This window comes from Rana temporaria, chromosome 2 (assembly GCF_905171775.1).
Source record: "Rana temporaria chromosome 2, aRanTem1.1, whole genome shotgun sequence".
Taxonomy (NCBI): domain Eukaryota; kingdom Metazoa; phylum Chordata; class Amphibia; order Anura; family Ranidae; genus Rana; species Rana temporaria.
In genome coordinates, this window is record NC_053490.1 from 396949686 (window position 1) to 396976736 (window position 27051).

At 43.5% G+C, this 27051-nt stretch overlaps 1 protein-coding gene across 15 annotated transcripts in view; it reads left to right on the forward strand.

The window, feature by feature from the left end:
• Nucleotides 1–27051, forward strand: part of CASK (calcium/calmodulin dependent serine protein kinase) — a 407679-nt gene that overhangs the window by 232006 nt on the left and 148622 nt on the right. For all 15 annotated transcript variants that reach the window (XM_040338072.1, XM_040338077.1, XM_040338074.1 and 12 more), the window contains one exon: nt 2953–3074. In XM_040338072.1, coding sequence (XP_040194006.1) covers nt 2953–3074 — 122 coding nt within the window. The remainder of the gene's footprint in view (nt 1–2952; nt 3075–27051) is intronic.

Genomic DNA, 27051 nt, shown 5'->3' on the forward strand with positions numbered 1-27051 from the left:
GCCCCATTCACACCACTGCACTGTTGTAATGTGCATTGGTGCAATGTGGTGCCTTTCATTCAGTAGCACCCCAAAGCAATTTCTAGGCACAACATGTCAATGTCTGGTGTGCTTCACTGATGAAAATGCTACACTCACATAGGACAAACAAGCATGGCTATATAACTGCTTGTCACTGCCTGCATCTTACAAGTCATTTTTATAATTTTTTCATATAGTTAGAATCTAATGACTACCAATGGGCGATCTACCTTCCTCAGATCCAGTAGTTGTTGCACATCTATTTTACCGGTAGTGCATTTTCAGCAGTGACATGCAAGTTATACCAATTGTGTGTCCTGCTAGGCAGGTAGCTGTTTTTTTTTTTTTTATAGTGAATCTAAAGTGGGGCAAGCCATTTGCACAAAACTCAGTTTAAAGCCTGAGGACCTTTCCTGGTCTTTTAAATCCCTTCCTCAGCAGTTTTGTAAGGTCACAAACTTTAATGCCCATACTTTGCTAAAAAAACATCCTTGTGCCCAGCTTGGCCCCTACAGCCTTTATTTCAAAATCCTCCCAGCCAAGCACTGCGTCTATGGAAAGCGTGTTCTACGCTTAGCCAGGCTGTGCTATGTTGGCAGGTGTGTCTGCGTCAAAAGACCGGATTAAAAATGCATACAAATAAGTTGGCAATTAAAAATGTTCACAAATGCACAGATCAGCCATAACTTTATGACCACTGACAGGTTAAGTGAATAATATTGATTATCTTGTTGCAATAGCATCTGAAAGTGGGTGGGCTATATTAGGCAGCAAGTGAACATGTTGTCTCTGAAGTTTGTGTTATGGGAAAAAATATCAGTTTGTTTATGGGGCTGTGTAGCTGCAGACTGTTCAGGGTGCCCATGCTGTGTCTGCAACCAAAAATGTCTACCATGGGCATCAGAAATGAACCACTGAACAATGAAAAAAAGTTGTCTGGTCTGATCTTGTTTTCTTTTCATTGTGTGGCTGGCCGGGTGCATATGCATCGCTTACCTGGCAAAAAGATGGCACCATGATGCAGTATGGGAAAAAAGCAAGCCAGTGGAGGCAGCGTGATGCTTTGAACAATGTTCTGCAGAGAAGTCTTGGGTCCTTCCATTCATGTGGAGGTTACTTGACATGTTTTTCACCAAGTACACTACCTCATGGAACAAGTTTTCCCTGATGGCAGGGACCTCTATTAGCAGGATAATGTGCCCTGCAAAAATGGTTCAAGCATGTTTTGGGGAGCACACCAATGAGATTGAGGTGTTCATTTGGCTTCCAAGTGCTCCAGCTGTCAATCCACTCAAGCATCTGTGGGATGCACTGGAAAAACAAGTGTGATTCATTGAGGCCCCACCTTGCAGCTTACAGGACTTTACCTCATACACACTGGCCGCTTGCCCATGATTATTTTTTATTTTTTTTTCTGCCTTCAATTGCCTGTAAATGCCCATGTGTGTGTATAGAGCAGAAAAAAGGTCAAACCCCCTTATAGGCAGGATTTGTGATGCCCAGTATGCACAAGGCCTTAAAGTAATACTAGCTTAATCGTTTCATTTATTTTAATTAAAAAAAAAATGTTCTGCATACCTTGTGCAAGGATGTTGGCACAGAGCTGTCCCCTAGGGCCCTTTCACACGGGCGGACCGTATGTTCGCTTTTTCATCAATCCGTGTACGGATGAAAAAGGGACATACATTGGTCCCTATGAGATCGCTGGTGTCAGCGGATAAACATCCGCTGACACCCGATCTCGCCCGGTTCTGCATTCCTTTGATTCTGCAGACAGAGGAAAACCCGGATCGGGTGAACACGGACAGACGGTCCATGTTCATCCGATCCCCCATAGAGGAGAGCGGAGAAAAGACAGGGCGGTCCCTGCACAGGCTCAGCGGGGATCAACGGAGAGATCCCCGCTGAGCAAGCAGAGGTTCATGGGGCGGATCATTACTGATCCGCCCCATGTGAAAGGGCCCTTACTTTTTCCTGGATTTTCCTACTGGTGCTGTCTGCTCCTCCTGTTCTCCAAGTGCCCTCTATGCAAGCCGTGTGCTGAGGGGGCACCCATGTGGGCATGAACCCAAGGCGAGTTGTGTGTCTCCATAGACACACAGTGCAGCTTGGCCACACCCCTCCTCATGGAATTTGACAGAAGCAGAAGCCAGAGGTTCCCACTGCTCCCAGTGAAGCCTGTGAATTCAGGAACAGAAGAGCACAGCAGGCAGGCAGAGCGCTGGCTTGAGAAAGGACTTGAATAAGTGTAAGAAGGGGTTGGGGGGCACAGAGAATGCATTATGGTAAAAATAATTTAGAATCACTGTAAGGATCTGCTACTGATGGATTGGTGCTAGATATTACAGCATACTTTCAGAGGTCTAGTAGAGTCCATGCCTTGACGAATGAGGGTGGTTTTGGTGGCGGGGGGGCCTACTTAATAGGTGGGTGGTCATAAAGATATTTCTGATCAGTGTATACTTCAACTGTGTATTTACTGCTTGTCTTCCCTCTCTAGCATTCCCTGCACACTTTTATAACAGTTTTCCATATAATAATCCCTCCTATATACCATATCAGTTTTACAGTTCAGGCCCCCTGTGGTTGTATGCGTCTTTGTAAAACTTAGTTCTGTTTTTCTAAAATTAAAATGGTTTTATGCCAATTTGGCTTTTACACCTTTTTAATTAATTTTGCATGTCATCCTAAAAAGCTTCTTATAAATTGGTATTTTTTTTTTTCCTGTTTTCAAGTTATTCTTTTTTTATTTTTACTTTTACTGCTATTTTTTAGTTTTTTTTTAATGTCTGTGGATGTTGCATTACCTTTTCAGATAATGGCTTCCATTAATCATAGCTAGTGAATTGTTTTTATTGTCCAAAGGTCATTTTTCCATAAAGCTTTGCCTCCTAGCTTTTTTTTTTTTTATTCTCCAATGTTTGCTTTTAGGAGCGGTGTCACAAGTACTGGACAGCCTGGAGGAGATCCATGCGCTCACAGACTGCAGTGAGAAAGACCTCGACTTTTTGCACAGTGTTTTTCAGGATCAGCACTTGCACACACTACTAGATGTAAGTCTTTTAATTTATTTTTTTCATTACATGCTCTTTTGACCTTGTTGCTTAATCATACTTGTGTAACCAGTTTAATTTGTCTCCATCAATATAATGTAAATTCCGAAAATCACTATGGTTGCAATCGGTCATGAAGTTTAAGATATATGTATGTTATATGTATCGTATTGGCTGTGGAATAAACCGCCAAAAGAATTTCTGAAAATGAATCCCATTTAAATTTGGCAGACCGTTATTATGGTGTGTTTGTCTGTGAAACTTAGAACCCTGTGCTTTGTATAACGATTTTATTAGTTGAGCAGAGTGGAAGTAGTATGTGTTTTTTTGTTTTGTTTTTGCATCACTGTGCTTTGCTGACTGTCATATTGATTTACGGTGTTATGAAAAATAGAATCTGCGGTTTTCCAAAGCAGTATATACTAACACTCCCTGAATTGCTAAAAAGTTTGTTGAAATTGGTATCATTGCGAACCATCAGTTCAAGTCATCTGTCCCCTGCCAGGAGCTCCAAAGTGGAACCCTTGCTCTCTGTGGGCAAGCAGTGATCTTGGGCCCCATTCACACCTAATGCCGCGTACACACAGCCATTTTTCATGACGAGAAAAATGCAATTTTTAAAATTGGTCATTTAAAACGATTGTGTGTGGGCTCCAGAGCATTTTTCTCGACATGAAAAATGGGCATTAAAAATTTTAGAACATGCTAAATTTTTTCACGTCGTGAAACGCAGTCGTGTGTACGCTTTAACGACGGGAAAAAACACGCATGCTCAGAAGCAGGTTATGAGACAGGAGCACTCGCTCTGGTAAAACTAGCGTTTGTAATGTAGATGGCACATTCATTACGCTGTAATAGACTGAAAACACAAGGACTGAAAAGCGCAAAATCGTCTCTCACCAAACTTTTACTAACACGCGTTAACACAAAATCGTCAAAAGCCGCCCAAAGGGTGGCACCATCCAAATGGAACTTCCCCTTTATAGTGCCGTCGTACGTGTTGTACGTCACCGTGCTTTGCTCAAGCATTTTCTTTTCACGATCATGTGTATGCAAGGCAGGCTTGACAAGAATCACGTAGAGAAAAACGCAGTTTCCATGACATTAAAAACGTTTGTGTGTATGCAGCATTACTGTTGAAGCTACAAGACGCTGGAGGGGAAAAAAATCAATTATTCTCAAACTCCTGAAGCTCAAACAAGTTCTGGAACTTTTTTTTAGGCAGATTTGTGCATTTTTCAGCTTTTTAAATTGGTGAGCTTTTGACCCGTACAAATACGCGGCAAAAAACGCGGCCTGAATACGCTACGCTCAGGTGTAAATGGGGCCTTCTTGCAGAACAAAGCTAATCCTTCCTGCCGATTGGGGAGCTCTGACTAACTCTGGGCATGTTAGACCTCTGCAAAGAAACCACTCCTCCACTGGAAGCAATAACTCCACTCTATAGCGTGCTGGCAAGGGAGAGTCTTTTCTACTCAGGCTGCCTATTCTCAGAAAAATTACTGCAAAGGATCCACTACCATGTGCTGAGGAAGTAGTTCTGCCTCCTGATTCTCAATTTTTTTTTTTTACTCTTCAAACCGCAATTTTCAACAGGACTAAAGGCCCACACACACGATATGAAAATCAGAAGTAAAATTTTGTCCAAACAATCTACCGATTTTCAAATCATTTAGTATGGTGCTTTTCGACAGCCTATTCCGGTATTTTGTCAGACAAAAGCTGGATATGCAGAATATACAATTTTTGTTGTATGGGAACTCAAGGTCCGATTTTCATTTAAAGCGGTTCTCCACCCTAAAGTGGAGTCCCGCTGATCGGAACCCTCCCCCCCTCCGGTGTCACATTTGACACCTTTCAGGGGGGATGGGGATGCAGACACCTGTCTAAAGACAGGTATTTGCACCCACTTCCGGCCACACGCTACGGGCAAAAGACGGGTTTTTCTGACTTCCCGTCTGTCGCCCATTGTGTGCTGGGAATACTCGGCTCCCAGCACACAGCGTGTGAGCCAACCGGCGGGCGCAGCGCGACTCGCGCATGCGCCGTAGGGAACCGGGCAGTGAAGCCACAACGCTTCACTTTCTGGTTCCCTCAGCGTGGATGGCGGGGGGAGCAGCAGAGAGACGAGCGATCGCTCGTGCTCTGCTGCGATCAGCGCTGGACTCCAGGACAGGTAAGTGTCCTAATATTAAAAGTCAGCAGCTGCAGTATTTGTACCTGCTGGCTTTTAATATTTTTTCCCCATGGCACATCCGCTTTAATACGGTTTTCGTACGAAAAAAAAAATCATAAGAGCAAGGCTACGCATGCTCAGAAAGAAATGCATACAAAACCATTCGACACATTACGTTGTGTATTCTGTTGTACAAGAATTTTCATTTGAGTAACCTCCTCAATTTCAACAGCAGTTGCAGTTCATTCGTTTTACTGAAAATTGCCAGGCAGCCGCATTAAATTGACCGGCTGAGTTTGACAGGAAGTGCTGTCTGCCAACTTGACACATCGTGTTACATTTTTTTCCATGGTGCATGAACCCCCCCCAGCTATATTGTAAGCTTTGCGGGGTGTAAAATCGTGGCTCATCCACCTGTTTTTAACACCCACTCAGCCATCGGTGTGACGGAGGGCTTTAACCACTTCCATACAGGGCACGTATACACCTTCCCGCCCAAGCCAATTTTCAGCTTTCAGCACTGTCGCACTTTGAATGGCAATTGCGCGGTAATGCTACACTGTACCGAAACAAAATTGGCGTCCTTTTTTTCCCACAAATAGAGCTTTCTTTTGGTGGTATTTGATCACCTCTGCGATTTTTTTTTTTTTTGCGCAACAACTAAAAAAAGACTGAAAATTTTGAAAAAAAATAAGTTTTTTTTTTTTTCTGTTAATTTTTTTGTAAATAAGTAAGTTTTCTCTTTCATTTACGGGCACTGATATGGCGGCACTGATGGGCACCGATGAGATGGCACTGATGGACATCAATGAGGTAGTACTGACGGGCACAGATGAGGTGGCACTGATTGGCTGCGCTTGTATGCGGCACTGATGGGCATACATAGGCGGCACTGATGGGCATACATAGGCGGCACTGATGGGCACACATAGGTGACACTGATGGGCACACATAGGCGTCACTGATGGGCACACAGGCGGCACTGGGCACTCATAGGCGGCACAGATGGGCACTCATGGGCGGCACTGATGGCTACTTATGGGTGGCACAGATGGGCACTGATAGGTGGGCACTGGGCATGGATGGGCACTGTGGGGTGGCACTGATGGACACTGTAGGGTGGCACTGATGGACACTGGGGCGGCACTGATTAACCTATGTTGCCAGTCAGTGCCCATTTGTGGGCACTGATTGGCATCTTCTTTTTTTTTTACAGCCTTTTTTTTTTGATCTGCCCCTTTTTTTTTTTTTACAGCTTTTTTTTTTTTTTTTTTTTTTTTTTTTCAGCTTTTTTTTTTTTTTGATCTGCCCTTCCCTGGTGGTCCAGGTTGGGCTTCCCTGGTGGTCCATGTGGCGATCCGAGGAGGGGCTGCGCTGATAAACAATCAGCGCGAACCCCCCGTCAGGAGAGCAGCCATTCGGCTTTCCTCTACTCGCGTCTATCAGACGCGAGTGAGGAAGAGCCGTCAACGGCTCTTCCTGTTTACATCGTGATCAGCCGTAATTCGACACGGCTGATCACGTGGTAAAGAGTCTCTGTGAGAGACTCTTTACCGAGATCGGTGTTGCGGGGTGTCAGACTGACACCCCGCAACAACGATCGCTGCGATGCGCGCCCCAGGGGGCGCGCAGCGGCTCAGAATCCTGAGGACGTCATATGACGTCCGGTCAGGATTCTACAACCAATTTGCCGCCGTCAATCTGTCATTGGCGGGCGGCAAGTGGTTAAAGCTAAAGTATCTTTCTCACTTCTTTTGAAACTGCAAGTTAATAATTGCGCATGCATAATTGCAAATCTGTGTAAACACTTGCATTCTCCATATTTTATATTGTCCATATATCATCTTGCCTAGTTGTACCATCAGTAGTAGTTGGAGGGAACAAAGGCGTTAAAGTAATTGTAAGCGATCACCTTGTAAAACATCCCATTCAGATTAAAATAGAAAGGCATTTTTGTATATATATATATATATATATATATATATATATATATATATATATATATATATATATATATATATATATATATAAATCTATATTTTTTTTCTGATTGCATTCCTTCTGTTCTCGGCTGCATGAGAGCTGGGGGTGGGGGGGGGGGGGGGAAGCAGCAGTACACTGAGCTTCCCAGCGATAGGCTGTGCAGCAAGGGCATGTCAGGACAAGTCTGATCATTGGAGGAGAGTGCATGGACTTCCCAGCGTGACATCTGTTAATATCCCACAGTTTGCATTTCGCAACTGATTTATCATCATGGTGCATTTTACATAAATGTGTTGCATCTGTTAGGATAATTGAAGGGTTTCATATTATCTGTTCATAGATGGATTGAAATTCTGCCAGTTTAGCGGGGACTAGACAAATTAGATCATGTGTGGCCATCCTCATTTGACTGAAGTCTGTCGTTGGTTCTATCAGAAAACATGGTAAACTTTTGTCTATTTAGTGGCGGTAGTCACTGAGTCGTTTATTCTACACTACAGAGAATTAAAAAATTAACTGAAGCAGACTGGTTTTCTGTTGCTTTTTGATCAGAAAAATGCTGTGTAAACTTTTTGAGAAAAGCAAGGCTGCAGAAGTTTCTGGAATCCAGGCGTACAAACTACCTACCTGGGCCAGAGACAATAAGTAGGAGCTTCTTGCTTAGGATTTGCATAATATGCATGGGAGAATAGGGTGATAACATTTCAGATTATATTGTAGATTTTAGTTTTGAGGAGTTTGATTTAGGGCCCTTTCACACAAACGGACGGTATGTCCATTTATGGATAAAAAAGGGACAGACTTTACATGTATCCCTATGGGGTAGCGGGTGTCAACGGATGAACATCCGCTGAAACCCAATCTCATCGGTGTCCGCTATGCTCGGATTCTGCGAACGGAGGAAAATCCTATTTTTCCATTTGTCTGCAGAGCGGATTGGGTGAACACGGACAGACGGTTGGTACTTCATGCTCTTTAGGCCTCATGCACACTGGACGTTTTTACAGCAGCTGTTTTTGGCAGTAGACTTTTTTCTACCGTCATTAAGTCATGTAAAAATGCTGATAAACGCTGCTCACCAGCACTTAAAAAAAAAAAAAAAAAATTGCTAACACGGAAAAAAACGCTAATAAACGCTATTGCAAAAACGTTGAAAAAAGTTGAAAAACTCACTGCAAAGCTACTGGTGTTTTTATAACGTTATTTTAAAGTAGTTGGTTGTAAACCCCCACTTTTAGGCTCCATGCACACTGAAGCTAAAAAAAAGCTATAAAAAAACGCCAGTAGCTTTGCAGGGAGCCTTTCAACGTTTTTTAGCGTTTTTGCAATGGCTTTAATCAGCGTTTTTCAGTGTAACTTTTTTTTCTTTTTTTTTTCAATAGAAAAAAAATGGTAAACGCTGGCACCTGCGTTTTCGAGCGTTTTTCAGCGTTTTGCGTTATTGCCGCTGAAAAACTGCACTTTGAACGCAAATTTCGGGCGTTCAGAAAAAAGCCAATAAACTCCAAAGCTCATTAACACTAAAAAACACCCAGGTGTGCATGGGCCCATAGGCTAACCTAGAGTTCAGTTTATGGGCTTTAAAAAAAAAAAAGCCAAAACGCCAATAAACTACAGTTATCAGCTTTATCAGCTTCAGTGTGCATGGAGCCTTAAACTACAGGCAAGCCTATAATTGGGCTATACCTGTAGTCCTGCACCTGGATATCTGGATAAACCTGCACTATCCCTGTATTTGCATGTGTCGACTTCATGCGGCACATGCACACTTAAGCCAACTGAAGCAATGGCACGTACATGCCATTGCTTCGGTTGTACTGTGCCGCTCCCGCACATGTGTAGGAGTGATTGTCATCTCCGCCTCCGGCCAATCACAGCGCTGGAGCTGCGATACCTGGGAAATAACTTCGGGATAGATGTCGCGGCGGAGGAGAGACGATGGATGGCTGCGGGGGCTTCGTTCTTGGGGAAGGTAATTCATAATGAGCTAGTATGCATACTAGCTCATTATGCTTTATCTTGCAGGGTGTATTTTTTTTTTCCAGGAGGGTTTACAACCACTTTTACGTCCAGTGTGCATGAAGCCTTATACTGAATCACAAAGGAGGTAGAAGTCAGAGGCAGAAATTGAGGTAATAAAAGACCAACTAGCAGTTGCTTCGGAGTGTTCACATTCAATTGCTAGTCGGGCTGATGATTTGCAAGAGCGATGTGCAGCCCTCATGACATGCCTTGAAGAAATAGAAAGGCTGTAAACCTGTTAGTAAAGCCAAGGTAAGTGCCATTGTCACATCCCACAACTGGGATTCTGAGGATGTGCTATCCGAAAATGATAGTGAAGATAAGGAGATCGTTTGATGTACATTTGTCAGTCTTGTATTCCCATGATTGTAATAGTTTGTATGTTCAATATTTTTGTTTAGTAAATGCACATTAATACACTAGAGCAGGGGTCTCAAACTCAAATTACATGAGGGCCACAAGACAAGTTTTCATATCCCATAGGGGCCGCATGCAAACTTCAAAAACAATACTGGTGTCAGCGGACGCACTATTAACCCCCAGCACTGGTACGAGCAGACACATTATTAACCCCCAGCACTGGTGTCAGCGGACACATTACTAACCCCCAGCGCTGGTGTCGGCGAACGCATTACTAACCCTCAGCACTGGTGTCAGTGGGTGCATTACTAACCCCCAGGACTGGTGTTAGCGGATGCAATATAAACCCCCAGCACTGGTGTTAGCGGACGCACTATTAACCCCCATCACTGGTGTCAGCGGACGCACTATTAACCCCCATCACTGGTGTCAGCGGACGCACTATTAACCCCCATCACTGGTGTCAGCGGACGCACTATTAACCCCCCATCACTGGTGTCAGCGGACGCACTATTAACCCCCATCACTGGTGTCAGCGGACGCACTATTTACCCCCAATCACTGGTGTCAGCGGACGCACTACTTTCCCCCCAGCACTGGTGCCGGCGGACGCACTACTTCTCCCCCCAGCACTGGTGCGGCGGACGTACTACTTTCCCCCCAGCACTGGGTGCCGGCGGACGCACTACTTTCCCCCCAGCACTGGTGCCGGCGGACGCACTACTTTCCCCCAGCACTGGTTGCCGGCTGACGCACTACTTTCCCCCCAGGACTGGTGCGGCGGGACGCACTACTTTCCCCCCAGCACTGGTGCCGGCGGACGCACTACTTTCCCCCCAGCACTGGTGCCGGCGGACGCACTACTTTCCCCCCAGCACTGGTGCCGGCGGACGCACTACTGATCCCCCAGCACTGGTGCCGGCGGACGCACTACTGATCCCCCAGCACTGGTGCCGGCGGACGCACTACTGACCCCCCCAGCACTGGTGCCGGCGGACGCACTACTGACCCCCCCAGCACTGGTGCCGGCGGACGCACTACTGACCCCCCCAGCACTGGTGCCGGCGGACGCACTACTGACCCCCCCAGCACTGGTGCCAGCGGACAGAGAGGACTCAGGAGACGGAGCGATAAAGCTATTCAGCAAGGCGCGGCGCCCCCCCCCCCCCCCTGCCTGCGGGCCATTTATAACCGGATACAGTTCCGTGTGCATTTTTTTCTGTACTAAAAATGCATGCACAGTGTTTTGCATGTATTCCAATGGCTCTAGTTCACACCATGCAGTCATTTTTTGGTGCAAATACTGACTGGAAACTGACTGCATGGTGTGAACTAGAGCCATTGGAATACATGCAAAAACACTGCATGCATTTTGTGCAGAAAAAAAGCACACGGAACTAAACGGAACTGTGTCTGGTGTGAACTGGCCCTAAAAGATGAAAACAAGAATCCTACTGGTCAGAATACAATGTCCCGACTGGGATTCCTCCATCCACCTTGTTTCTGTAAATGGAGCGAATCTTGTTAAGTGTGGTTTTTTTTTGGGTTTTTTTCCTCCCGTTTTTAACCCGCTAGCTGAATGAATAGACAAACCATCTATTGCCAACTTTACTTCCTGATTTTGTGGGAGACTCAGATGTGTTAATTTTTCTTACGACCTAGTTCACAACACTTGTAACACATGTGCCAAAAACCTCCAGACTGCAGAAGTGGTGTGGTTTGAGGGTGCAGGTCCTCTTGCCAACTATGAAACGCAACAAAAACATGGTGCAAAAGATGAAGTTGAGCTGGTAGCGAGCGCTGAAGAAGCCAGAGTTGGTGGCTTACTGTCAAATTACAAAAATACGTTTTTTGTTGGATTCCGCTTAGGCTATAGCCATATACCGTATGCATTTTTTAATAACTGGACTGAAACAACGGTTTTTTCTGTTGAGTTATTAAAGCAGATCTTCGGTAATTTTTTTCAACTTTTCATCTATTACATTTTCTGCACTTGTTTTAACTTTGGATAGTAAAACATTTGTTTTTCTGCCAGTAAATGCATTATACAGCCCACTTCCTCTTTCTTGTCTGGTAAAAAGGGCTAGGCTTATGACATTGTGCACAGCGCTCTCTCACGTTTGTGAGAGTTTGCCAGGCAGGGAGTGGGGATGAGTCATGAGAGGGCCAATGAGAGCTGCAGAGCTGGAGGTGTGCCTCTGTAAATCCATGAGGTGAACAGGCAGCAGCTTCAGCTGCCCACAGTTAAAATGGTTGCAGCCAGACTCAGTGGAGGGAGATTTCTGCAGCATATTTGGCAAGTACAGAATCACAGTATATATAAAATAATATGCAAAGTGGTTGGAGGGAAGCTTCAGAATGGCAATTTTACAAATTATGTGAGCAGACTGCAGTTCCTTTTTCAGTCTAGCTACAGTGGGGAAAAATAATTATTTGCAGATTTTGTTGTTTGCCCGCATACAAAGAAATGATGGGGTCTATAATTTTTATCATAGGTGTATTTTAAATGATAGAGACAGAATGTCAACCAAAAAGCCAGAAAAAAACAGGATACAAATGTTAGAAATTGAGTTGCACTTCAGTGAGTAAAATAGATATTTATTTGGACCCCAAGCAGAACATGACTCTGTACTTGGTGGAGAAACCCTCGTTGGCAAGAACAGAGGTAAGACGTTTCTTGTAGTTGGTTACAAGGTTTGCAAACATCTCAGAAGGTATTTTGGTCCATTATTCTTTACAGATCTTCTCTAAATCCTTAAGGTTTCTTAGCTGTCACTTGGCAACTCAAAGTTTCAGCTCCCTCCATACATTGTATTATAGAATTAAAGGAACACTAAAGGTTTGTTATTTATTAGATCAATTGATTGCTGTAAGCTAGAGCATTTAAATATCATTTACCTCGTTTTTCCTTTTGACCTCCAAAATACAGTAATCCAGGTTTGAAAATGCCATTTCCTGTCTCTCTTCTTGCTTTCCACCAGCATCTGAGCCGTTTTGCATGGTGGAAAGCAGAATGTGCTCACCCCCACCCTATGACTACAGCCCTGCGTGAAGATGCTCTCTTATCCCTCACAGGCATGGAGGCTAAGCCTAATGGGAACTGTAGTTCCCATTAGGCCGTGATGTAGCAAGAATGAATGCGCACCGCAAACCAGAAAGTCAGTGAGAATAATGATTCAGGAGTCACGGAGGTGAATAAAACGGCTCGATTTCAACAGGTATCAAACTAGTTCTAATGCAAAACCTTACTTTTTACATTATCAGCTACTGTCAGACTTTAATTTAAGAGGAAAATATTTTTGTCTTTACAACCCCTTTAAGGTCTGGAGACTGGATAGGCCACTCCATGACCTTAATGTGCTTCTTCTTGAGCAAATCCTTTTTTGCCTTGGCGGGAGGTTTTGGGTCATTGTCATGCTGGAAGATCCATCCACGACCCGTCTTCAGTGTACTGGCTCTCTTGCCTGCGATCGCGCCCACCGTGTAGCGTGCGCCCTCTCGTGGCTCTTAAAGGGGAAGACAAACCAGTACAGGTTTCGCTCACCGGTGCCATTTTGCTGCAGTATATACATATGAGTTGGTCGGGTACCGGTTAAGATCTTTAGCCACTAATGTTAAAAAAAAAAAAAAAAAATCCTAAAGCCTATGGTACTTGTTTTTAATTATTTTCCCACTCATAGATATGTTGAGAACTAAAAGAAAGCTGTAGGTCTATTGACTGTAACTTTGGTTTTCTGTAAATCTGTCTATCCCAAAGTCGAACTCCGAGTGAGTAGAATGAGTGATCTAGTTTTGATTTTTTCTCTCCCAGGCATACTGTTTGTGCAGCTAGACTTTTAGCAATTATTATTGAGACCTAAGTTTAATATCTTCCTTTTGCAGATTGTTTTATATTGTGTATTATCAGTAATTGAAATTGTATTTTAATCTGTATTAAAATAAGTTCCTTAGCTATATAAACATTTTCTTTCTACAAAATGTTAGGATCACCGCTTGGCTTTTGGCAGTTCAAAGTAGCCACTGATGGGTGTCTGTAATTTAGACGGCAAGCTAAAGTTAGGCATGCGAGAAAAATCAGTATTTTGTACACTCAAGCATATTGGTCACATTCCAGGAAACGTTTTCGGAATACAGATGTCAACCATTTTACTAGTTATATTTCCCTTGAGCTGAAGAACAATATCTCCTTTTGTTGACTGGGGCCAGGCTGGGATACAAGATTTGTGTACTTAGGCTCCACTTTCCCTTTAATTGTGAAGCAGTTATTTAGTATGTAGCAGATAGACTGCATGAGCTCCTCAGTCTGTTGATTATCAGGGATTTCAGATGCTGCTGGTGAGTGGCTGCCATTTTTTTTTTTTTTTCTTTTTATTGAAAACTCTCGATCTTAAACCTTATATTATAGGGGATGCAACTTTGTTTGGAACAAGAATATGGAAAACATGACCTTACAAGTGACCTTCTTTTTTTATGTTTTACACAGTTATCAAATGTTTGTTTTTTAATCCTTTGTATTTACTGTTGACAAATTAACAAACCATAATTAGTTGAAGGGTTACTTATGTTTTATTGTGTTACTGGATGTTCAGATTTTCCTGTAGGTTTATAGTTTGGAGTTTTATCTCTAAAATGATATCGGTATTCATGCTGTAGATTTCTCTGTAGACACTCCGTGCCCCCCATTCACACCGAATCCAACTTTGAAATCGTGTGGCTTCATTTGAAATTGCACAATTTAAAAGCCGCATGTCAGTGCCACTTAGCACTGCAAACCACTAAGCTCTGAAGAAAGGGGTACGCCCCCGAAACGCATCAGCTTTAACATCGATTGTTGGTTCAAGTGACTATCGTGTTCCACTGATGTTGCTGGATTTCTGCTGCACTGTCTTTTAAAGCCTGATTTTAAACTCCACATTGTGAGTACAATGATTGATTTTAACATTTGAATAAATTCATTTTAGCATTATCACACTGGGTCGGTGCGCCCTCCGTTCTTTTCTCAGTGCCACTTGGCTGACATCTGTAACACCATGGAACTTGAATTGCAGTCCAAAACTTTTATTGCAGGAAAGATCACATCACAACAGGCCAAGTTGCACTTATCCTGTTATGTGATCTTTCTGCAATAAAAATGCGGGAACCTTTTCAAATTGGTGCAGCACTGCAAAGTCGGCGTCGCAGCGTTTTTTTAACAGCTCCATTGCTGACAATAGGGTGCGACCTCTCAAATTGCATGACAAGTCACGCCATGCCAGGGGCTTAATCTAATTAGTTCTATACTTTAAAATAATTTCTCGAATGTTTTTTTGGTTAGATCGGCTCTCAAACACAAAGGTACCTTTCTTAGCACCAATAAGACATTTGCTATGGGATTTCTGTGAAATAATGTGTATATTCCAAAAATTCCTTCATGTGTCGGTGTTTCATTATTTGGCACTTGTTTCAATGAGAATTACAAGTTTGTCCTTGTCCACTTGGTGTCATCAGGCCATCTGGGACCAGAGCATAAACTCTCAAAAGCATACCACTGCCAGTAATGGAGACTCTTCATGTATGGCGTATAGGAAATGGCTGTGGGTAGCCTTGACATCAATGTGTGGTCTGTAAAAGGGGGGGAACTAATGCGCAAATCAACCTAACCACGGGCAACTAAGCTAAAATATAATAAAATACAACTAGTAAGCAGCAGCCACGACTAATAGTGCTCTCACACTGACAACAGATAAAACCCTGTTTTAATGTGTGGTCTGCAAGTCACCATTTGTACCCAACAAGAAATAAAGCCCATTTATTCAGTATTTCTAGATACGTGACAAACAAATCTATTAAGTACAACATGAATGTTTAGGAATATTAGGTTCTCTGTACATATATTCTTTCAGTTTCCTGATTTTCCTAATTACATGCTTGTCTGTCCACAGAATTCAAATTATGTAAATTGCACTGATAAACTGTCTTGTTAATAAATTTAAAATCAACATAAAAATAGGCAAATAAAGAGGACCTGAGCTCAAGAATTGATAAGTGTGAGATCATTTGCTTCTCCCATCAGTGTACACACAAATATGTACAGAGAATGTTTTCTTTAGTGCCACAAGCATTTCATATTTTCACTAAGCCTTTTAGCAATAAGCGGTTTTTCAACTTCCTTTAAGTCTGCAATACTTTTTAAAGGAAATGTGATAACTACCGTTATTTTTGTTGACAATTTTATAAGCCCATTACCAATTAGTAAATATTTAAAGCGGATGTGCCATGGGAAAAAAATATTAAAAGCCTGCAGCTACAAATACTGCAGCTGCTGACTTTTAATATTAGGACACTTACCTGTCCTGGAGTCCAGCGCCGCGATCGCTCGTCTCTCTGCTGCTCCCCCGCCATCCACGCTGAGGGAACCAGGAAGTGAAGCACTGCGGCTTCACTGCCCGGTTCCCTACGGCACATGCGCGAGTCGCGCCGCGCCCGCCGATTGGCTCCCGCTGTGTGCTGGGAGCCGAGTGTTCCCAGCACACAACGGGGGGGGGGGGGCGACGGGATGTGACGGAATGCCCGTCTTGAATGCCGGGCCGGAAGTGGGTGCAAATACCTGTCTTTAGACAGGTATCTGCACCCCCCTCCCCCCTGAAAGGTGTCAAATGTGACACCGGAGGGGGGGAGGGTTCCGATCAGCGGGACTCCACTTTAGGGTGGAGAACCGCTTTAATGTTTTTATTTTATTTGATATTCTTTAAGTTGTCACATAATACACATATATAAAGCGTGACAATATTCAGTTATTTTACAAGTTTATGGTTTATTTTTTGATCATTTAGTGACATCGGGTTTGAAAATTTCCCAATCCTAATTTTTGTATAAAGCAGCACCAATCTGGGACTGCAATTTAGATTTTAAGAGCAACTTTAAAGTGTATTATCTTTTTGGTGTTTTTATTGGATAAACCTGTAAAAGAAGTTGGGTGGTTGTAAATAATCCTATCAATGCATGGTAATGATTTGATGTATGCACCTGTTTTTATAATTGTATATGTACAGGGGACAGCTATGTTTACGTTGTCTTCCTGCTTTGGAGTGCTGCATAATAGATGTCATTCCTTTTACAACGTAATGCCCTTTTTTACATCGGGCAGACTCCGTAAAGCGCATCCGCCTGCTCAGCAAGGGAATTTCAGGAAGATGACAGGTCTGTCTCCGCTCAGCTATGCAGAGCAGACATGAACACAGCCCCGCTGGTCCGTTTCCATCCGACTGTCATCCCATCCAATCTGCCGGATGGATGGGGAATGGATCCCCCATCCATCCATCCATCCATCTGTTTTTCGGGTGTTCCATCTGCTGCTCCATGGAGAACAATGGCTGGTCCAAGCAGGTCCACATGAAAAACTGGCAGGAGGACCTGATGGGACTACCCATGTGAAACCAGCCTTCTTCTGCAAGTCAGCTGACTCATCCACTCAACAACTGATAGGGTAATTTGACTGGGCCACTTAGAGCTCCTTTGACTGGCTAATCTGCAAATCCCTGTATTTAATTAACAAAAATATGGAAGATCATAATTGTGAATATATAAGTTACAATATTGAAAGTTAGTGACCCTAAACTCTGGTTTGGAAACAATAAAAAATTCAAGTATGTTGTATTAATTAATAAAGATACTTTCTATTGTTCTTAGCTGCCTCCAAAATATTTTTTTTGGTAGCGGTGGTATTACTCCGTTCTCCATGGTACTACTGTATGTAGAAATATAGCCACCCTTTCTTTCTCACTCCCAAGAAGAACTAGGGACTATGTGATTTGTACTGTGCATAGGGTTGTGCACATGCCCGCTGCACTGCTTGTTCTAAACAAACGTATGTGAGGAGGAGAAGGGAGAGGTTTGTGCAGTCACAGAGGACAGTACAGGTAGAAAGAAAAACGCAATAAAACTATTTCATAAAAATAGATTACAGGGCAATTAAGAGATAAGTATAGCCAAAGACTGAGCCAGCCCCCTCCACAGCCCAGCGCTCCAGTGAGCGCTGGAGGGGGGCAGAGCAGAGAGCCAGGGACTGACCATCATGGCTTTCTGCTCAGAGCAGTGGGGGGAGAATTGCGCAATTGCAATGTTTGATCGCTTACTTCTCTCTGCAGAGCCAGCGGGGGACAAATGCAGCATCAGATCGATGCTGCATCAACCGAGTATACGTTTTTATTTTGTTTTTTAAATTGGCTCATACTTCTCTTTTAACTACTACATATGTATTGAATTTTTGAATAACCACAATATCATTTTAGTGTCAATATGAAAAATGTGTTCACCTAAATTATATTAAATTTCCCCTTAAGGGACAAGCCAAACTAAATGCATACTAAAAAATACTAACATTGTCTCTTGAAAGCCCAAGATACACTCATCCCTCAGTGCTCCTCTGCTGCCTCTCCACTCCATCACTCTAAGGGAGACCTCCAGGTATGAGGGGAGCATATGACCTTCCCAAGTGCTTGGGCCTAAGCAGCCAGTTGCCAGACCTGAATGCTGTTACATAGATGAGATCAATGAAGTTGTCCTGGATAAGCTCTGACATCAGAGCTTTTATAGGCTGCTATCTTGAGGCAATTGGATACCAGGAAAACTTTGCTGGACACACTCCCTGGGCCCACCTCTTTAACCCTACCCCACTCCATGAGACCCCAGTTTTGTTCACTATTGTCATCAGGTGATGGACCTCTTCTTCTTTCAGGGAAACTATTCTTTGCTTAATTAGTTTATTATTTTACTTTGGATTCTTTAATCAGTTTCTCACTGTCTTCTAGTACAGTAATAGAAGCAGTGCATCCAGATCAGTGCAACCTCCAATTTTGCTTTGGGCACTGGATCCTGCTTAGGTGTTTACCTTGGCATCTTGCAATGCGTGTAGTTGGCCGCAAGGGTGTTGTACAGCTCCAGGGATGTTGTCAATCCCTATGGAGCAAGGACTGTAAAGATCCCTTCAGGTAATATGCCCACCATGACATACAAAGCCTGGACCCTAAATGGAGACCAACAACATGGACAAGCAAGACTTGCATACCCTGTATTGGGCTGATAATTTAGCTTCATTTGTTACAGGTTTCCTGAATAGTAATAATTTCTATGTTAAAATTGGAATCTGGGGATTTGTGTTTGAAAATGATTTACTTATGGAGTGTTAAAATTTTCAAACTTGACATTAAAAATTCCATTATTAAGAGCTTAGTCTCAGTTGAATAACTAGGTGTTACATCACACCACAGGTTTGTACTATTACTACTTCCGTCTAGAGTCCCTACTGTCCTTTCCCCACAAGACCTTAGCTACAGGGAGGGTGACACCTGGATTGTGGTGTATTCCTTTACGGGCACACTTGCCCAATTTTCTCACCCTATTTCATGAGTACCCCACAAGGAATACTTTCACCAATATTAATGGTGGAAACCAGGCATAGGGGTACGCAACAAAGGTTTAGAGAATTTTTTTCCTGACGATGTCCTGAAACGCACTCGATGCTCAAATTGATTACACTTCCTCTGCACCAAAAGCAGGACCCAGTTTTAACACCAGTGTCTACATCTGATTCTAGCTCTATCTTAGTCATGCAACAAGTGACCCATTTACCAAGGCATGTTTTTTTGCGACTGACTGTTTTTCTCAGTAACCAACAGCTTTAAGGCCGCCATCACAGTCAAGGGCTCAAAAGCAGTAGGCTCCTTCTCTACCCCTACCATCTTAGCCTCTGCATTTTTGCACTCAGTTTTCCTCCAGCTTGCCATTCCTCTTTAGGTACTAAGTGACCTATGTCTAAAAAGACATTGATTCAGATTCATTAACAACTAGAATAGACAATTTTATAATAATTGGGTTAACCCTAAATATATTTTCATCTTACTGTGCCAATAGAATTTATTCAGAGTCTGCTAACAGAAAATTTGAGATGCTTTTAAATGCTGGCTTTAGCCTCAGCGGCCTGGATCTACAACATGCTATTGCTGCTATTTCTATTTGCCAGACTGCAGCTAATTGGACTAAGGCATTGAACATATTAGCAGGATCCTGTCTTCCAGGACTAAACCCTGGCAGAGCTCTGACAGAACGTGCCTTCTGCCTTAGTCAATGTTCACACTACTGTGATTTTAGAAGCGACTTGAGTTTTGTAGAATCGCATGTCAAGTTGAATCCCATTGCTTCCAATAGTGTCCATTTATTCAATGCAACTCGATGCACAGAGCTTTTTGGAAAAGGTTCCTGTACTACTTTGGTGCGATTCCAGTGTGATTTTGGCCCCATAGACTATACAAACCTTATCAATGTTGCATCCAAAAAGGAACAACATAATCACACTGGAACTCGGATAAAAATCATATTGCAGCAATGGGATCCGTGTTTTTTTTTTTTTTTTATTATTATTATTATGGCGGACACTTTTGGGACCACTCCCATTTATACAGCGATCAGTGCTATGAAAGTGCACTTACTCAGTGCTATGAAAGTGCACTTACTGTGTAAATGTGATTGGCAGTGTAGGGGTTAACCATTAGGGGGCACTGAAGGGGGTTAAGTGTGTCCTAGGGATGTGTTCTAACTGTAGGGGGGATGGGCTACGTGTGACATGACACTGATCACTGCTCACAATCACAGCTGTGATCAGTGTCCTGTCACTAGGCAGAACAGGGAAATGCTTGTTTACATTAGCATTTCCCCCGTTCTTCCTCATTGTGAGACAATCGCGGGACTCCTGGCGGACATCGAGTCCACGGGACCCGCGGAGCTCGCAGCAGGCCATTCGATGTATATAGTCGTGCATCGGTCGCTATGTGGTTAAGAGAAGAGTTCCCCCATCGTTCTCTCCAGGCTTTATCTTCAAAGCCAAAGTTCAGTCCTTTTCAGCGTAAGCCTTGGAACACAAAACCTTAAAACCCTCTTTGCAATGAAGGAGGTTAAGTCTGTTACAGTTTTCCTTTCTCTTGGTCACGGAAGTCCTAAACCTGTGGTTTCCAAGGGGTGCAAAGTTGAAAACCCTACTGTCATAATTTTTTCCCTCTCAAAACCGCCAAAATCTTCTCGAAGACAGTCAGATTTGCAGGTGGACTCGAACCATCTCTTGTATCAAAGAGTGGTTGTTCTACTTTCTCTGGAGGACAGGTTCAAAAAAAATGTTTTATATATATTCTGGACCTTAAATCTCTAAATGCCTACCTTCCCTTTCCAAAGATTTGCATGATATCAGTGAGGTTAGTTGTTGCCTCACTACCACAAGGTGAATCCTTGGCATCAATAGACATCCATCATGGTGATCCACATATTCCCACTTCCTGTGCTTTGCAGTTGGAAACATTTGTTGCACTGCCACTTGGCAGATTATAGCATTTGTACCCAGTTTATTCAGGCTACAAGATCCTTGCACCCCATTTTACCCCCTTAACCATGTGTCAATTTAAAGGGCCTTGTATTGATGTGTATATACTGGAAACATAGTTGTGATCCCGTTACTGTTTTGTTCAGCCAGCGATTCTCTTTCACATAAAGGTAATCTGATCACTTGTACAGGCAGTAGAAGTATCCCCCCCCCTCCCTGTTGCCACCTTTGCCAGCCCTATTTGTGGCTTTCACATCTGTCAGATATGTCTCTGAACTAGCCGATGTATGGAGCCAATCCCGATCCTTCACAAAGACTAAGTAGTCTTGCGTACCAGACACCTACCTTTTTACCTAAGGTGATGTCTACATGGACAAAAACACATTTTGCATAGCGGGGGATGGGGTTATGTATTAGAACTTATATTTTTACTGTTTTTATGGTGTTTGAACATTATAAAGCAGGGAATATTGGGATTCCTACTGTAACCGTATAATGATAAATTCTAGCAATGGGACCATGCTGGAATCGCTGAAGTGAAAGAAGCCGATGATGGTTTCTGCCCACTGCTGTCTACTAATAACTAAAATAATTATTCCCTGTGGACTGGCACTAAAATATTTTTAAAATTGCAAACAAAGTTGGTAATGAAGCGAGGTGTAGGTAAAGAATTATTGTAATGCTTATTGTCGCCATGTGTGGTGACGGGCATTTCTTCGCACTGTACATACACCAGTCATTGCAAGGAAACAGAAAAATAAATATTTTTCTATGTGCACTGTTTACACTGCAACACTGCTTTGACAAGCAGTGTGGAAAAAGAGAAGCATGCTGCATATTTCTGCTGTGCAGTGGATGGCGCCTGCAGCACTATGTAACACTTCAGATAAAGTTATAAAAAAAATGTAGACCGCAGATCTCACTGGACCTGACATTGACAGCCATCTTCCTGGTAAAACGCTGTTTTATCGCGTTGGCTAGGCTAGTGAGAAATGTAAGTAAGCTGTCATTTTATTTTTTCCGTATGTATGTAATCATAGCTCACTGTGTGCAGTTTTTTTTTTCTTGGCCAGATATTTTTTATTTATTTGTCACTCTGCTACAAAGTTTCTTACCTGGAGATCATGTCCCCATCCGCTTTTCCTGTTTTCGGTACTAAGCCTCTGCCTAACCACAAGGTTGTTAGCCTATCATTTAACCTCTTTCAGTTGGCCATTGGGTTTCCTATGAAGTCTGCAGAAGGCATGCACAGATCTGATATACAGCCAACTGAAGGTGTGTGCTTGGAAGGCTGACAACCCTGCTACTAATTGCAATGGTTTTCAGAATGTCTTTAGTGATTTAATATGCTAGTTTTTTTTCATCTGAAGGTGCTCTTAGAATTTTTGCAGTAAACAATAATAGACTTTTATTGTTCCCTATTGTGTAATTTCTGCAAACATGCAGGCTAAGTCTAATTTTGAGAACGGGAAACGGAAATTTGCGTAATGGTCCCTGACCACAAATAAAGCTGCTGTGTATACTGTTGTGCAGTCCACTAAAATGTATAGTACAGGTCGTTTAATAAGGCGAAGAGCAATCTGTGTTTGTCCAGGTGACCTATAGTATTCGGTAATCCATTGTTCTGACAGTGTTAATCTGATAAATGAGGCAGGCCATACATGCAGAGAATTTTTCCAGCAACCACGGTAGCCATTGTATTGAGAAGGCAGTGATTGTTGCTAGCAGCTATACCAGCTGCTAGCGGTGATCATATGTAAAATGCAGAAGACTGGTTGTACCCAAGTTAATTAAGCAACTTGGTATGTTCAGCCTGCCCTTTACATGGTTTGAACTGTCTATGGCCGGCCTTAGACTGTTGTGGAGACTAGCATTATAAAATAAAGCTTAACCACTTCCTTACTGGGCACTTAAACCCCCTTCCTGCCCAGAGGACTTTTTGCGATTCGGCACTGCGTCGCTTTAACTGACAATTGCGCGGTCGTGCGACGTGGCTCCCAAACAAAATTGACGTCCTTTTTTTCCCACAAATAGAGCTTTCTTTTGTGGTATTTGATAACCTCTGCGGTTTTTATTTTTTGCGCTATAAACAATTTTGAAAAAAAAAAATTTTTTTACTTGTTGCTATAATAAATAGCTCTTTTTTTTTTTTTTTTTTTTTTTTTTTAATCCTCAGTCTAGGCCGATACGTATTCTACATATTTTTAGTAAAAAAATCGCAATAAGCGACTGGTTTGCGCAAAAGTTATAGCGCCTACAAAATAAGGGACAGAATTATTATTTTTTATTATTTTTTTTTTTACTAGTAATGGCGGTGATCTGCGATTTTTTATTGCGACTGTGACATTATGGCGGACACATCGGACACTTTTGACACATTTTTGGCACCATTCACATTTATACTGCAATCAGTGCTATAAATATGCACTAGTTACTGTATAAATGTGACTGGCAGGGAAGGGGTTAACACTAGGGGGTGAGGAAGGGGTTAAATGTATTTCCTATATAGTGTTCTGTCACCTCCCCCAGTCACCCCCCTTCCCCCACAGTTAGATCTATGTCCCTATGTACAAGAGACCCAGATCGGTCTCCTCTCTCCCTGACAGCACCCTGTAAACATATGAGATCATCTCTCATTGGCCGCACAGATCGCCTAGCAAACGGCCACTCCGATTGGCCGTTCACGGCGATCTGTGATTGGCTGTGTCCAAGGGACACGGCCAGCACAGAAGTTCCCCGCTGCGCGCTCGGAACGCGGAAAGGGGCGGACGTCAAATAACGGCGCCCCAGAGAAGTAGAACCACCCGGCGGCCGTATATAGTCGTACGGCCGTCGGGAAGTGGTTAATGTTAGTTTTTGAGCAGTTACAAACAAGAAAATGTGTTTTAGAATATTGGATTTACAAACCTTTTATTACCTGTCCTGAGTTTTCTTTTAGTTTTGGCTTATAGAAGCTTCACCTGTTTAATTATGTACCTCCCAACTTTGTAATTTCAAAAAGATGGACAGCCCAATGGGGGGGGGGGGGGGGATAGGTGATGTGCACATTAGGGATGAGCCGAACACCCCCCTGTTTGGTTCGCACCAGAACCTGCGAACACACCAAACGTTTGTGTGAACTTTAGAACCCCATTAAAGTCTATGGGACGCGAACGTTTGAAATCTAAAGTGCTAATTTTAAGGGCTAATATGCAAGTTATTGTCCTGAAAAGTGTTTGGGGACCTGGGTCCTGCCCCAGGGGACATGTATCAATGCAAAAAAAGTTTTAAAAACTGCTGGTTTTTTTTGGGAGCAGTGAATTTAATAATGCTTAAAGTGAAACAAATACAATTTTCCTTTTTAAATTTTGTACCTGGGTGGGGGGGGGGTGTAAAGTAAGCATGTGAAATAGCGCATGTTTACCGTACTTAGAACTGTCTCTGCACAAAGTGTAATTTCTGAAAGAAAAAAAGTCATTTAAAACCGACTTGCTGCTATAATGAATTGTCGGCTCCCGGCAATTCAAAGAATTCATTCTTAAAAAAAAATAATAAGCGTGGGGTCCCCCCAAATTGAATTACCAGGCCCTTCGGGTCTGGTATGGATATTAACCACTTAAGCCCCGGACCAATATGCTGGCTAAAGACCCAAGGGGTTTTTACAGTTCGGGACTGCGTCGCTTTAACAGACAATTGCGCGGTCGTGTGACGTGGCTCCCAAACAAAATTGGCGTCCTTTTTCCCCCACAAATAGAGCTTTCTTTTGGTGGTATTTGATCACCTCTGCGGTTTTTATTTTTTGCGCTATAAACAAAAATAGAGCGACAATTTTTAAAAAAATGCAATATTTTTTTCTTTTTGCTGTAATAAATATCCCCCAAAAACATATATAAAACATTTTTTTTTCCTCAGTTTAGGCCGATACGTATTCTTCTACCTATTTTTGGTAAAAAAAAATCGCAATAATCGTTTATCGGTTGGTTTGTGCAAAATTTATAGCGTTTACAAAATAGGGGATAGTTTTTTTGCATTTTTATTTTTTTTATTTTTTTTACTAGTAATGGCGGCGATCAGCGATTTTTTTCGTGACTGCGACATTATGGCGGACACTTCGGACAATTTTGACACATTTTTGGGACCATTGTCATTTTCACAGCAAAAAATGCATTTAAATTGCATTCTTTATTGTGAAAATGACAGTTACCGTTTGGGAGTTAAACACAGGGGGCGCTGTAACATTTAGGGATCACTGTGTATGTGTTTACTAGTGTAGGGGGGTGTGGCTGTAGGACTGACACCATCGATCGAGTCTTCCCTATAAAAGGGATCACTCGATCGATGCGCCGCCACAGTGAAGCACGGGGAAGCCGTGTTTACACACGGCTCTCCTCGTTCTTCAGCTCCGGGGAGTGATCGCGACGGAGCGGCTATAAACAAATAGCCGCGCCGTCGTCCCGGATCGCTCCCCGAGCGGACCCGACCTCCGCAATAACCGGGGGGGTCCCGATCGGACCCCCCACCCACGTCTAGGCAGGCACGTACAGGTACGTTGATGTGCCTGTCCGTGCCATTCTGCCGACGTAAATGTACATGAGGAGGTCGGGAAGTGGTTAAGGGGAACCCCGCCGTCAATTGAAAAAAAAATGACGTGGGTGTTTCCCCGCAAATATCCATTCCAGAACCCTTCAGGTCTGGTGTGGTATTTAAGGGGAGACTCCAAGTCCCAAATTTAAAAAAAGAATTGTGTGGAGTTCCCCTCCAAAAATCCACACCAGACCCCCTTATGCCTAGCATCGAACCTGTCCGGGCCGCAGTAAGTATAGGGGGGCAGAGGGCGCCCCCCTCCTGAACTGTACCAGGCACAAATGCCCCTCAACATGAGGGAAAGGAAGGATTTCCCAGGCGGGCTCATCCCCACAACCCTTGCTCGAGGTGGCTGTGGTGGTACTGTGGGGCGGGGGGCTTATCAGAATCTGGGGAAGACCCCTCCTATGTGGATTGGTAATGGGGTACATTGTACCCCTACCCATTTCACAAAGGAAGTGTAAATAGTTGTAAAATAACACACACCGTGGAAAAAAGTCCTTTATTAAAAAAAAAAAAAAATCACTTCTCGGTCCCGATTCCCCGCTCCAACGCTGTCGGCATCCAGCGACGAGTGACCTCCTCTCTGATCCAGCGATGAGAAGATCGTCCGGGATCCAGAGCGCAGCATCGCCGGCCGCCTGTCTCCACCGGTGAATGGCGCTGCTGAAGCTAGTGACATTTCTATATTGGTGAGGCGGGGCCACCCGACACGTGACCCCCGCCCCCTCTGACGCAAGGGGGAGGCCCTGGGCTTCCCCAGTGACATAGCAGAGGGTGCGTCAGAGGGGGCTGGGTCACGTGACGGGTGGCCCCGCCTCACCAATATAAGAAAATGTCACTAGCTTCAGCAGCGTCATTCGCCGGCTGTCTCCGCTAGAGACAGACGGCTCTTTTTTTTTTTTTTTTTAATAAAGGACGTTTTTCACGGTGTGTGTGTGTGTGTGTGTGTTTTTTACAACTATTTACAACTTCCTTCGTGAAATAGTAGGGGTACAATGTACACCCATTTACCAATTCACATGGGGGGGGGCAGGATCTGGGGGTCCCCTTTGTTAAAGGGGTCTTCCAGATTCTGATAAGCCCCCCGCCCACAGACCCCCACAACCACCGGGCAAAGGTTGTGGGGATGAGGCCCTTGTCCCCATCAACATGGGGACATCCTCCCCACGTTGAGGGCATGTGGCCTGGTACGGTTCAGGAGGGGGGGGGGCGCTCTCTGTCCCCCCCCTCTTTTTTGCGGCCGGCCAGGTTACGTGCTAGGATAAGGGGTCTGGTGTGGATTTTTGGGGGAACTCCATGCCATTTTTTATTTTTATTTGGGGTGGAGTTCCCTTTAAAATCCACACCAGACCTGAAGGGTCTGGACTGGATATTTCGGGGAACCCCACGTCTTTTTTTTTTTTTTTTTAAATTGACGGCGAGTTTCCCATTAATATCCATACCAGACCTGAAGGGCCTGGTAATTGAATTTGGGGGGACCCCACACTTTTTTTTTTCATTCAGAAATTACACTTTGTGCAGAG